General features: G+C 56.2%; 3 protein-coding genes across 3 annotated transcripts; 2 read left to right on the forward strand and 1 right to left on the reverse strand.

Annotated features, from left to right (window-relative positions):
- Positions 1-5,015: 5,015 nt before the first annotated feature.
- On the forward strand, positions 5,016-5,453 carry PUNSTDRAFT_40355 (uncharacterized protein; the record flags this gene model as incomplete). Its single annotated transcript, XM_007383190.1, has 2 exons — positions 5,016-5,102; positions 5,166-5,453. Coding segments are annotated over 2 exons (375 nt in total), but the record flags the coding sequence as incomplete, so codon positions are not given.
- A 610-nt stretch (positions 5,454-6,063) lies between these two features.
- On the forward strand, positions 6,064-7,510 carry PUNSTDRAFT_44182 (uncharacterized protein; the record flags this gene model as incomplete). The annotated part of the gene is made up of 2 exons (XM_007383191.1): positions 6,064-6,532; positions 6,585-7,510. The coding sequence occupies 2 exons, from the start codon at positions 6,064-6,066 to the stop codon at positions 7,508-7,510; spliced, it is 1,395 nt and encodes a 464-aa protein (XP_007383253.1).
- Positions 7,511-7,552: 42 nt separating this feature from the next.
- On the reverse strand, positions 7,553-9,314 carry PUNSTDRAFT_125946 (uncharacterized protein; the record flags this gene model as incomplete). The annotated part of the gene is made up of 2 exons (XM_007383192.1): positions 7,553-8,543; positions 8,603-9,314. 2 exons carry the CDS (start codon positions 9,312-9,314, stop codon positions 7,963-7,965), a joined length of 1,293 nt encoding a protein of 430 aa, XP_007383254.1. The 3' UTR covers positions 7,553-7,962.
- Positions 9,315-12,447: the final 3,133 nt, after the last annotated feature.

Genomic DNA, 12,447 nt, shown 5'->3' on the forward strand with positions numbered 1-12,447 from the left:
ATCACATGCAGGGCACAAGGATGAGTAAGACCGACCCACTTAGGTGGGTCAGGATTATGAATCAAGGAGTTAGAAGGAATAACGAGTCATTGTTCATGAGTAAGCGGAATAAAACTCCGGTGGCTGTGCAGGGCTGTGCAAGGCTGTGCAAGGCAGTGCAGGGCAGTGTCAATGATGCTGTACTGCTGCCACTGAAGGTCACGTGACTTTGGAAAAGGAAAGGTGGGAAAAGGAAAATGATAAGTCCATATTTAGAAATGAAAAATGCGAAAATAAATTGTCCTTCTCTTCTCATCACAGTCACCTTCTTCGTGCATGGGATTGTCGTGTTCTCCGGACAGGTCATCAACTCGGAGCGCGTCATGTTGCGCGTCACGCCGGAGCTCGCCCGCCTTTCAATGCGAGATTGGACGAAGCACAACGTTACCAAAACCGCCGACGTGACCATGCAAGCCGGTATGTACATCCACCGCATGCTCATATTAACTACTGTTCTAATTTAAAATTAAAAAAGACACGTTCAGCAGTTGGGATGGACCACGGGCGGCAATGGCAAGGGAAGAGGATGCGTAGAATTGTTATCGATTTTTTGTATTAGAATACACGAGCCCGGCGCCAGGATATGCGACGAATATCGAAAGAAAATAAGAGGCATATCGCAAATAAATCCAACAGGGAGTGTCTGACACCAGGACAATGAACCGGTAACCAAGGAATGAGGTAGGAAGGCGCGTGTGAATAACAATAAGCAAATAGAACGAAGTTAGGACGAGTAACCTTTGCCGTTGTCCATCATTCCCCTCCTTACTCACTTACCATGGGACAAACGTACCGCTTGCGCAACTCTCTCGACCAAGATCTCCCAGCCGAAGAGACAGCCCCTCCCTGTAAGGCTCAGAAAGATGGAATCATGACTTCATCGCTAACTATCAGAGTAGTCATGGTAGAAACACCTCCACTCCAGGCACCGGAGGAACCCACCCTGCAAGACTGGTGGATGGAGTCCGAGGAGCGTGCTATCACTCGTCATGCTTTGAGTAACGAGCGGGACTCCGAATCTACTTCTCCCACCTATTGGCCCAGGAATGATCCCCCTATCGAAGCGATCAGTCATCTTCGCCCCCATACAACCAATGAGGCTACTAGGCCAGGCGAACTTTGGGATCTCCTTTCTGCAGAACCAAGAGAACACGTTCACTTGGAAGACTGGGTTCCACTCGTCTTTGACACCCCCAATGACACCGAAAGACACGACTTTAGGAAACATCGGCTCTCCTGTTCATGCCCTGCACCCAGCCAGCCTGCTCCAGATCGAAGCCCTGGATGCCGATGAAGACTTGCCGTACCGAGCTCCACCCATTCCAGACTCCATCATTCCACCTACCACGTGCCTAGACGATGGTGTTTACCAACTTTATGCCTCCCCTACTCCCACTTATGAGCTCCGTACTTGGGAACTATGTGCCCCCGTAGTCGGCAACATTCGCATAGGGATACTCGTCGCCATAGAGCGAAGCAATGTCGCCATCTCCCCATCAAATTCAAGTCAGGTTCAATAACCGACGGCCAACTGAGCAATCCCCGACTTAGATAGCCCGGGACCTCAGGGAAGTTTGCTGCAAGAAGAAGCTGAAGAATCGGTGGTACACTCCTATCACCTCAAGAATTCCCCTCGCCTCTTCGACACAGCCACAAGCACATCACACCCACCACAAACTTCCGTCCGCGACAGCGTACCTCCGCAACCGCACGGAGACCGCGAACACCCCCGGCTCCACCCCGTACGAGAAGGCGACTGGCGCCAAGCCAAACCTCTCCGGGTTGCGCCGCTTCGGCGCGCACTGCTGGGTGAAGTCGACACACGTGCCCTCGAAGCTCGATCCGCGCAGCGTCAAATGCTGCTGGGTCAGATTCGATGACCAAAGCAAAGGCCACCGCATCTACTGGCCCGGCCAGCACAAGATTTCGGTCGAGCGAGACGTGAGGTTTGAGGGGGAGCCCGACTTCACGGACATCCAGTTTGAGGGGGAGAGTGTCGCAGATGCTCCGGACAACCCGTATGTCCGTGCATCGCCTGCCCCCGAAGCTCCTACTGCAGCGCAAGCACCCGCGCCCGCGCCTCCGATCGCGTCTTCCACACCGCACACCGAGCCATCCGACGAGGACGCCGTGCCGCCCGTGCCCGAGAATTTGGCGCCGGAGCAGCCGCCCGCAGCAAGCCGCCCCCAGCGCGTGCGCAAGCCGTCGTCCTGGATCAAGAAGATTCAGTCTGGCGAAGGAACGGCGGGAGGACGCGGCGCACAGCAAGTGCCCGCGAGTTTGCTCGGCGGTACGGCGACGGCGGCAGCACATGCGGAGGAGTGGTTTGAGGGAACCATCCCCAACGCGTCAGTTGCTGCACTGTTTTCTGGGAATCTGATCCCGTTATTCGCTGGCGCAGCGATGGCGGGAGACGAACCTACCGCGCGAGAGGCATTGAACGGCGAGGAGGCAGACGTGTGGCGCGAGTCGATGCGGGCAGAAATCACGGCGCTCGAGAAGCGCAAGACCTGGGAGCTCGTTCCGAGACCGCCCAAGGCGAACGTGATTAGCAGTCTGTGGGTGTTGAAGAAGAAGAGAGACGAGCGCAACGAGGTGCGAAAGCACAAATCCCGCCTCATTGGTGGCGGTCACACGCAAAAGTACCTAATAGACTACTTCCAAACCGCCTCTCCCACCGTTCGTCTCGCCTCTCTCCGCCTCATCCTCGCCCTTGCCGCCGAACGCGACTGGGAGATCGACTGCATTGATTTCACCAACGCATACCTCAATGCCGACCTCCAAGAGGAGATCTACATGCGCCAGCCGCCCGGTTTCGAGGTCCCTGGCAAAGAGGGCCACGTCCTTCGCCTCCTCAAAGCACTCTACGGCCTGAAGCAAGCCGGACGCGAGTGGTATCACAAAGTGTGCAAGCTGCTCATCGACCAGCTCGGATTCACTCGCTGTGCCGCCGACCCCGCCGTGTTCTACCTCTTCGAGGACAACGTGTCGATCATTCTCGCGATCCACGTCGACGACTGCATCATCGTCGCAAACACGACCGCCGGGATGGCTACCTTCAAGCTGGAGATTGGCGGGCGATATGAGATAGTGGATATGGGGGCTGCGCGTTGGGTGCTCGGGTTCGAGGTACAGCGCGACAGAGCCGCGCGTACACTTACGCTCACGCAGACCGCGTACATCGACACGCTCGCGGAGCGGTTCAACCTCACCACGGCCACCCCGCTATCCATTCCTCTCGACCCTCATGCTTACCTCTTCGCCGACATCTCCGACGCCGACCGCGAAGCGATGAAGAACAAGCCATATGCGCGCCTAGTCGGCTCGCTGATGTATGCAGCCATCGGGTCGCGCCCCGACATCGCCTTCGCCGTCTCCACACTCGCCCGGTTCATGGCCGACCCCGCCGTCATCCACTGGGAGGCCGCCAAGCGCGTCCTGCGCTATCTCATTGGCACGAAGACCCTCGCGCTCACGCTCGGCGTTGACGCTACCGGGCTCGTCGGCTTCACCGACTCGGACCACGCGAGCCAGCCCGGCCGCCACTCGATCTCCGGCGCGGTCTTCCTCTACAACGGTGGCGCAATCTCGTGGGGCTCGCGCAAGCAGTCCCTCGTCACCATCTCCTCCACCGAGGCCGAGTACGTTGCCGCGTCGGGCGCAACGCGCGAGCTCGTCTGGCTGCGCACCCTCCTCTCGGAACTCGCTGGCGACGCTCCTCCCTCCACCCCGCTTTGGTCCGACAACCAGAGCGCGATCGCGCTCGCGAAGAACGGGCTCATGAACTCACGCACGAAGCACATCGACGTGCACTACCACTTTGTGCGCGAGGCCGTCGAGAACACCGCCATCGACCTCAATTACATCTCCACCAACGAGATGGTTGCTGACGCGTTCACGAAGCCGCTCGCGCGCGTCAAGTTCGAATACTTTCGGTTCCTCATGGGTCTCCGCTAGGCTTGAGGGGGAGTGTTAGGATTTGAGCGGCGACGCCGCCGCGGCAAGCCGGCGCAGTGACACCTCGTCGTACCCATCTTTGTTCGGGGTCGGTATGGACTGTCGATCATCCGTAAATACCGTCTCGTGTTGTAACCGCGCTTCGCTCTTGCCCTATTCTCCCTCAGAGCGAAGCGCGTGAGTCACCCTCTATATTCCCTGTAGTTTCCCTTGCTAATGTACCGTAGTAATACCTATTATCTAGGTACATCCAATATACCAGGCTCTTGCCCTATTCTCCCTCAGAGCGAAGCGCTAATACCTATTATCTAGCTCCGCCGTGATCTGATCTTAACAGAGTTGTGATTATTGGATGATTCTAGGTGCATGACCAACATGGTTCTGTGGCTATGTAGGCCTCTGTGAAAACGAGTGAAAATGACTGAAAATGAAAACGAGTGAAGATGAATGAAAACGAGCGAATCAGGATGAATGTCAATGATTTTGAGTGAAAATGGATGAAAGTACGAGTGAAAATGGGTGAAAGCGAATGAAAGCGAATAAAAACGGATGAATTACTGTGATTTTGGATGAAAATGGATGAATCCGATACGGACCACCATAGTGCAGCTACTATACTTAGCTAGATCGGTGGCGGGTTGGACAACGATGGAAGTAAGCACTCGTTGGTTCACACGCCCTCCCTTCGCCTTCCTCGATACTTGCGCGCAATGTGTGCATCCTAGCGCACTTGACACAAAGTCACCCTCTGGAACATGGGAACGCATTCTTTGCCGATGAAGACTTCAACAAGATGCCACCAAGTTATCCCGTGTTGAGCTGCCCAGCCCGTCGAGCATGGGAATGCGCCGATACAGCTTGGACATGAGGCGCGCAATATATTATCTCTCATATAGGCCTAGTCGCCTTGAGTTCTCTCGACGCTTGCCTTTGGACACCTAGACAGCCTTCCGAACACAACAGTGCTCATGCGACCGACCCGCGACTATCAGGAGCGAGAGGGCGCCTCTGGCGCCCCCGAAGGTTGGGCGGCTTGCGCAACGGCTGTTCGAGAGTACGACCAAGACATGATAGATGGCTGTAAAGAGGAAATAGACTCATTGCTTGTTTTTTGTGAGTCGCGTTCCCCGCCCTTCCAGTGTGGTCTGTTTAACAGGTAGCCTATGTAGGCCGGCCTTTTCTCTGCCGTCCTTACGGCGTTCATCATCGAAAGTTACAAGTTTCTACAACGAGATCCGGACGACACCACCGCGGCGCTACTCCTGCAGATATCTCTGCAGTTGAGCAGCTTCTCCGTCAATGGGAGCTTCATGGACTCCACCCACCCGATCAAAGCGCAACTGCCCCCTTTGCAGATGCCTCGGGGCGCTGTTCGCATCAATACATTCTGGTTTTCCAGCCTCGTTTTGTCGTTGATCTCTGCTTTGGTATGCATTTTGCTGAAGCAGTGGCTTCGAGAGTATATGTATGTAAACTTGGCCCCCTGCCGTTCCGTAAACTAAATAGGTCTACCTAGCGCTTGGATATTTTCACCGCCTCCAGAAAGTGTCAAGCTTCGCCAACACCGTTATAATGGTCAGGCATCTTGTTACTCTGTATGGGACATTACCGACCCTTCCTTTCGATCAAGGACTGGAAAAATGGAGGGTCTTTGGCATAATCGCATCATTACCCGTTCTACTTCAAATCTCACTTGTGCTCTTTCTCCTTGGCATTGTCGATCTATTATGGTCACTGGATACTACCGTGGCGGCTGTCGTTACAGCCATCGTAGGCGTCTCCCTTGGGGTAACTCTTGGTAGCGCACTCTTACCTGCGTTCTCCGTAACGTGTCCGTATCGCACGCCGGCTTCTCTGTCCCTTTCAAGGATCATATGGAGGACCAAAAAATTTGCTCCCAAATGGTTCCCTCGTCGGTGGAGAGATAAATGGAGAAGCATAGACTACGGCTTGGTACCCTCATCCTGGGTAGAACGGGATACTCCGCGATCGCAAGAAGATCTAGTCGCCCACGACGTCTTCGCATGGACATTCAAGACCATCTTGGATGAGGATTTACGCGACTCCATGGTCTCTTGTATCGCCGACCTGAACACGCCTGTCACCGCCGAGTTCGTCTTTGGCTTAGTGGCGAATACGTTCGGGGTCACCACTCTCGGGCTTGTCGAGCGTTTACGCTCTTCGCGTCCTTCGATTTACCCCAACATCGAGAAGTCGTGGCCTGTGATCGGCGAGCGTGTTTACAGACGATCCGTCCGCATGCTGTTTGCTGTCCTTCCTCACTTGCATCCGGGAAGCATGCGGGCGTTGAAGCCCTCTCTTCGGGATGGGCTTGTCCTGCTCAAATTGCTGGTGGAGAGGTTCTATGGGATGCCCGATTGCGACGACATCCTAGTCCAGTATTTGAACGCGTTTATCCCATTTCTGGGCGGTCAACCCGAGTATCGTACCTTGGAAGGTCTGAGCGTGGAACTGCTCAGCGCTCCGGGTCAGGAGGCCGAGGTGGCGCCATGGCGAGAAATCGTCCGCACAGAGGGTAAGATCTCGCAACAGTTCTATGAAGGACCTACGATCTGATTAGTACTTAGACGTGGAACGCCTCCTCAAGCTTGCGATGATGGATCGGTACGGCTACCAACTGCACCTCCCAGCGGCAGCAATGACATTGGATTTTCTGCCTTCTCTCGATTCGCGGCACATCGCATCATTGGAGAAACTACCGGCCACGTTCTGCCAATGCTTGCGATACCATGTCTCGCGTTGCAATGACCAGGAGAAGCCTTACAATCTCTACACTTATCTTGCATCGGCCTACGTCCGCACTGAGAGACACGCACGCCGTTATGCAGAGGAGACACCCATCACAGACCGTACGGCGACGGGAAACTTGCGCATATGTAGTGCGGTAGCAAGGTTGACCAGGAAAGGCTTCAGAGCGCCGAGGGAGCTAATCCTCGCACTTGACAAAAGCGCTGAGCTCGGACTGTACGAAGAAATGGATTACCAGGAATTCTACGAGTGGCAGAAGGACGGCATGGTGCTGGAAATGCGATCGCCCAACAATTTTCTGTGCGCACTGCGCAACCTGTACGAGATCGGCGCAGAACCAGAACCACCTGCACCGCGATCACGGGCAAGCAGCTTGGTGTCCGTGGCCCGCCCGACCTCTTCACTGGAGTACCTTATGCCTTCTCGGCAATGGACATCCTTGAGCGAGTCTCGCCAAGAGAGCATTACCCATCATGCGCCTCCGCCTAGTACAAGCTCAGCAATCGTCGTTCCTGTGATAATCGTATCCAACGCGGACGCTATCTCCGACGACGATATCACAGTCACTCCGCCGATCTCTGGCTCAGATTCCGCCTACACAGAACAGGCCGAGCCTGAGGCTAAAACCCTCGAGGCAGTCGCGGAGCCTGCAAAGCACCGACCAGAGCTCGAGCGCGGATCGTCGATAGAATCGATGGACAGCGTAGCCAGCTCAGCGCCATTGTTGGGAAGGGCCGACCCGTGAATGAGGGGGGATCGGAGATCCGGATGTCGCACTGCACGTTGAGGCAAGCATTAATATTCGTATATTTCGATCCGAAGCGATGTCTGCTTGTGGTATGAGAACAGTATGTATATACCCGAGGCATTCATGCGTGCGGCGAGCGTCGTTCGAAAGCGAGAATGAGGGACAAGAAAGCGGATTGAGGGGGAAAAAGTGTGCGTATGTATATGTGGCGTCCGTGTCCGCCCATCCGAAACAAGAACCGCTACCGTAGGAACCCGACAGCGCTATGCTAGCGGACGATATTACCAACCATCACCACGACCATGCGATCCAAAACTCCAAACACCAAACAACGTCGCTGAGCATCCATGCTATGCACCTCGGGAAGGGGTATCGGGCACGCGCGCAACAGGCATCAACGCTCAACGCCGAGCTGTCACGCCGAGAGCGCACCCTGATCATCCATCTCGTCACCGGTAGCCGGCAGGGGCGGCGCTGGTGTACGCCGCCGGAGGCCCAGGCGACGGTCCGCGCATGGGGCCCATGCTGGGCGCCGGGCTCAACGTGCGTGCGGCGGGGTCGTACCCGTATCCCATCTGCGGCGGCGCGGGGCTCAGCGTGCGCGCGGCAGGGTCAAACGCGCTCATCTGGGGCGGCTGCGGGCTCAGCGCGCGGGCGGGGCCCGGGCTCGGCGCGCGGAGCTGGGTCATCGGGATCGCCTCCATGCCGTCTTGCGCGGCGAGCGTGTGCGGGACGGGGCCCGAGTACGGATCGTAGAACGAGGCGGGCGCGTTCGGATCGTCGCGGTAGGACGTCGGCGGCTGAGCGGGGTTCATGTGCGGCAAAGGCGGGACGGCGTACGGGTCCGCGGCGGCGGGGTAGAACTCGGCAGTAGAAGAGGCCGCGACGGATTGGGCGTAGCCGCCACCGCCCACGCGCGAGTCGGGACGGGAGAGCGCGTCCTCTGAGGGAGAGCCGAAGCCGCCGGAGGGCGACTTGCCGAACGCGTCCGAGTGGTTGCCGCCTAGCTCGGGCCACTTGATAGCCTCGTCTAACGCAAGAAAAAGTTGAAGCGCGCGCGTCTTGTGAATGATGTGTGCGAGTACTCACTGTCATCAAGGTCATCGTTGAACCGCTTCCGGGTGAACTTCCAGATGAAGAATGCGACGATGCCAATAACGGCGACGCCGCCGGCGACCGCGAGGCCAATGATGGTGCCAGTTTTGACGCCGCCCGAGTTTGAATCGCTGTTGTCGTTGTTCTTGTCGGCACCGGCGGACGCGGACGCGGATGAGGTGGCCGCAGTGTCCGTGGCACCCACAACGACAGTAGTAGTGACCGCCTCGCCATCGTCGTTGGTCGTAACGAACGCGGACGTCTTCGGGGCTTGCGACGTCGTTGGCGGTGCGCTAGTAGTCGGCGCCTGGGTGGGGGTCAACGTCTGCGTCGGAGTTTGGGTAGGCGTGGCCGAGGTCTGGGTGTTCGTGTTCGTGTTGGTATCGGTGTTGGTATTAGTAACGGTGTTAGTGTTGGTGTCGGTATTGGATGCGGTGTTGGTGTTGGTGTCAGTGTTTGATGCGGTGTTGGTATTGGTGTTGGTAGCGGTATTGGTGTTCGTGTTGGTGTCGGTGTTGCTCGCGGCGGGAGCGGTGGTCGTTGCGGACGCGGTGTTCGTGTTCGTGTCCGTCGCCGAGTCCGATGCGCCGCCGCCGATGATCAAGGCCCGCGCGGCGAGCTGGTGTGCGGGATCGGGGCGGGGGATGGCGGTGGCCGAGAGAGCGAGACATGAGGTGGTCGCGACGAGAACTACCGGGAAACGCATGGCGGAGGAGGAGGAGAGAGGAAAAGCCGGCTTGGGCGGCTAATTAGAGGTGGAGAGGGACGTCTAGGGAGAAAGAGGGATCGGACGAGTGCGCTGCACTGGAGCGGGGGAGGTCAAAGAGCGAAAGATGGGTCCCTGCTACGCGGTAACCGTCAATGCCCGCTAAGCATCTTCGCCAGTGCCTCCCGGGCTGTACAGGGCTGTGTCCACGCCGCTGCGCATACACGCCAGCATACACCACCAACTCTGCGCCAGCCGGAGTCGATCTAGCGCGGCGAGATAGAGCCGACCGCGAGCGTCAGGTGGCGGCGATATCAGGGCCAGCTCGGCGCGAGCCTGATCTCCCCCAGGTCTCCTCGATCTGGTGTCGATGTGGCCTCCTGCTTGGCTTCCTTCGTCTGGAGTCCAGATGGTCTCCAGGTCGCCTCTATGTCTTTCCATCCAACCAGGCCGGGAGTTATTGTGAAATTTGCTTCAAGTCCAACTCGCCACCTTCACTCCCTCTTCCACCTTCTTCACTCTCCATGCTCTCGTCCAACTGTCGTGCAAGTCTCACCTTGAAACAAGAGGCAACCACCATTTGAAGACTCGAAGCAATTGCCCGCAAACATGCGCTCATGATCACACCCTTACATGTCTTGTTGTCAGGTCAGTTGCTCTCGGTATTCGCCTGCGCTTCGTCTCAAGGTGGTCCATAAGGACACCATTCGCTGATGCCTGGGATTCTCACAAGTCAGTATGGTCCATGAGTTCTGTCGAGTGGTTGAAGATGCTCCCATGGAGCAGAATGTTGCCCCGCGTGCTGAATGTTGGACACTTGGCTGGCAACCTCAAGGTGACGCATGTACATTTTCCTGCTCTGGGCGCGGGTGCTGACTTCCCTGCAGCAGCTCTTCACGCTTGCGACATTTGACGTGCTTGGGCGCGTAGTCAAAGAGAAGCTCGAGAAGGTGCGCATGGTGGACTAGCTGCCCTTCCAATGTGAGTGCATGCTTGCTAACAATCCGTCAACATTGTCCTTGACGAACACGAAAATCTCATTCAAGTTCTTCATGCATGGTAAGCGATGACCTACTCTCCGTTCCAAAATCTGACCGAATATCTATGGTTGCCTGCAACGGCATGTATATGTAAGCCTGCCTCTGCGTACATCATATTCACGCTCTGAACTCTGTCTCCCCCACAATCTGTGACTACAACAGCATGATTCGATCGCGGCGCCGGAACTCCAGGACTCCCCTTCGCGACACTCTCCTCAAGCGTGTCTATGTCGTTACCAAGCAAACTTTGGGCGCAAATCAACCGAACTCGTTTGAGTAAGCACCTTTTTCGTTACTCCTTCGAGGGGATGTTAGATGTGCAACACATACTTGTGAGTGGCTTCCCTTTTCTCTCGCTATGAAACCTGTAATTATCACCGAGTACTGTAGAGTGCAATGCAAATGATGTTAGTACTGTGCATTGGATCCTGAAAAGTGTGGCATAAATTATGAATATACATCTGCTCCGCTCTCTGGGCTCGAGCCCGCGCCAGCGCTGGCCCCAGGTCGACTCCAGCTGGGCATAGCCGAGGCAGCCTCTATCTGCGTTTTTGGATCGTGGCCAGGTCGGCGCCACCTCGACCGATATCGACGCGTCATCTGGCGCCGCTAGACACTCCAGCCTGGAATCAGCCTCGGGACAGAGTGGTGGTGTAACCTGTCCGTTTTCTCAAGTATCTGGCCCGGCGCATCACCTATTGGACGTATCGTCCCAGTCAATGCCAGCATGCAGGGCCGGACAGACGCCGCTGCAAGCTCCATCAGGAGCGCTCTTCCCGTCCCTTTCATTTTCGCATCGGGAGAACCAACGCCCCTTGCCCCGCGTTAGCCACGCCCCAACCGCAGCCAAAACACAGAGCAAACGTCCGGGGCCCGACCAACCTGCAGGATGTCCCCGGGTGAGACGCAGCTCCTACGTGAGCTTGAGGGCTCCGGAGGGATCATCAGTGCTGTCGACTTGTTGAACTGAACAGCATGACATCAACAAACTTGACTACGGCTTTCCCCTTCGAAATTCACCCGGTTTCCAATGCGAAGCCGAGGCGATACAGCACTCCTCTCCGGGCTTCACGAGAGCGAAGACGGCTCTGGGAGAAAGTTCCGCGTTGCTCGTCGTACTCGATATTTATTGTGACGCGCTGAGCGACAGTCGTGCGCGTCCCTGTGCAGCTCTTTATGCACCGCGGGGACGGGGATGCACGAAGTTTAGCAGATCAAGGTCATCATGAGTCGAAAACATCGCTTGATGTATGTGCTAACTACGATCGGACGAGCTCCAGGGAAGCTTCTCCTCTCTAAAACATCACTTTCGCGCATAAATGCCCGAGACACCCGCTCTCCCAACAAGATCGACCATCTGTCATGTCGCTGAAAAGTCTCGCGTTCTCTTCCTCTCAACTGAAGTCTTGCTTGACTGGGTCAAATTACGTATGCCCCTGAGACATCGTATTCTCTTCGAAGGCACTTAGTAAGTCCGCCTTGATTGCTTGCTGTGACCTTCATGCTAACATTCGACACGGTCCTCGAACAAATCGCTCGCCGAAGAACTCAAAGAGGGATTCCCTAGCGCGAAGATCTGTTCCGAGATAGAAAATTTACGCCAACCATCTAAGACGGATGGCAAACGAATTTCGGCACTTCGTCGGGCAAAACCGCTCGCTGCTATATCCTCATGCCTTACATCAGCAGCAAGGACTCCATTGTCGTGCTTGTTGCTTATTATCAACAAACCTCTGCAGTGTTCATACAGCCTTCCCAATACCCATCGTCCATCTGTTTCTTGACGACACTCGAGAGGCTCCGAAAAACCGAGTCGGGCTTTCATGGCATTGTTCGCTCGTTAACGGCATGGTTGCAAGAAGCCAGAAAAACGAGAAGAAAAGAAACACGCGCTTGAAGATGAGAAGGCGCTTGCGGATCTTCGAGTTGTCAGCCCCGTCATGCAACATCTGCGTTTCAGGACGGTGCATGTGGGCGATTCGTTGGTCACAGTGACTACGTACTGAATCCAAGGGATCAGGTCCAAATTCGGCGCGCAGGCAGAAAACGCCCGCGTAGCTGGTGGATCCCTTCAGGACCATCCCTACGGCTAT

Source organism: Punctularia strigosozonata, assembly GCF_000264995.1.
Source record: "Punctularia strigosozonata HHB-11173 SS5 unplaced genomic scaffold PUNSTscaffold_5, whole genome shotgun sequence".
NCBI classification, from domain to species: Eukaryota; Fungi; Basidiomycota; class Agaricomycetes; order Corticiales; family Punctulariaceae; genus Punctularia; species Punctularia strigosozonata.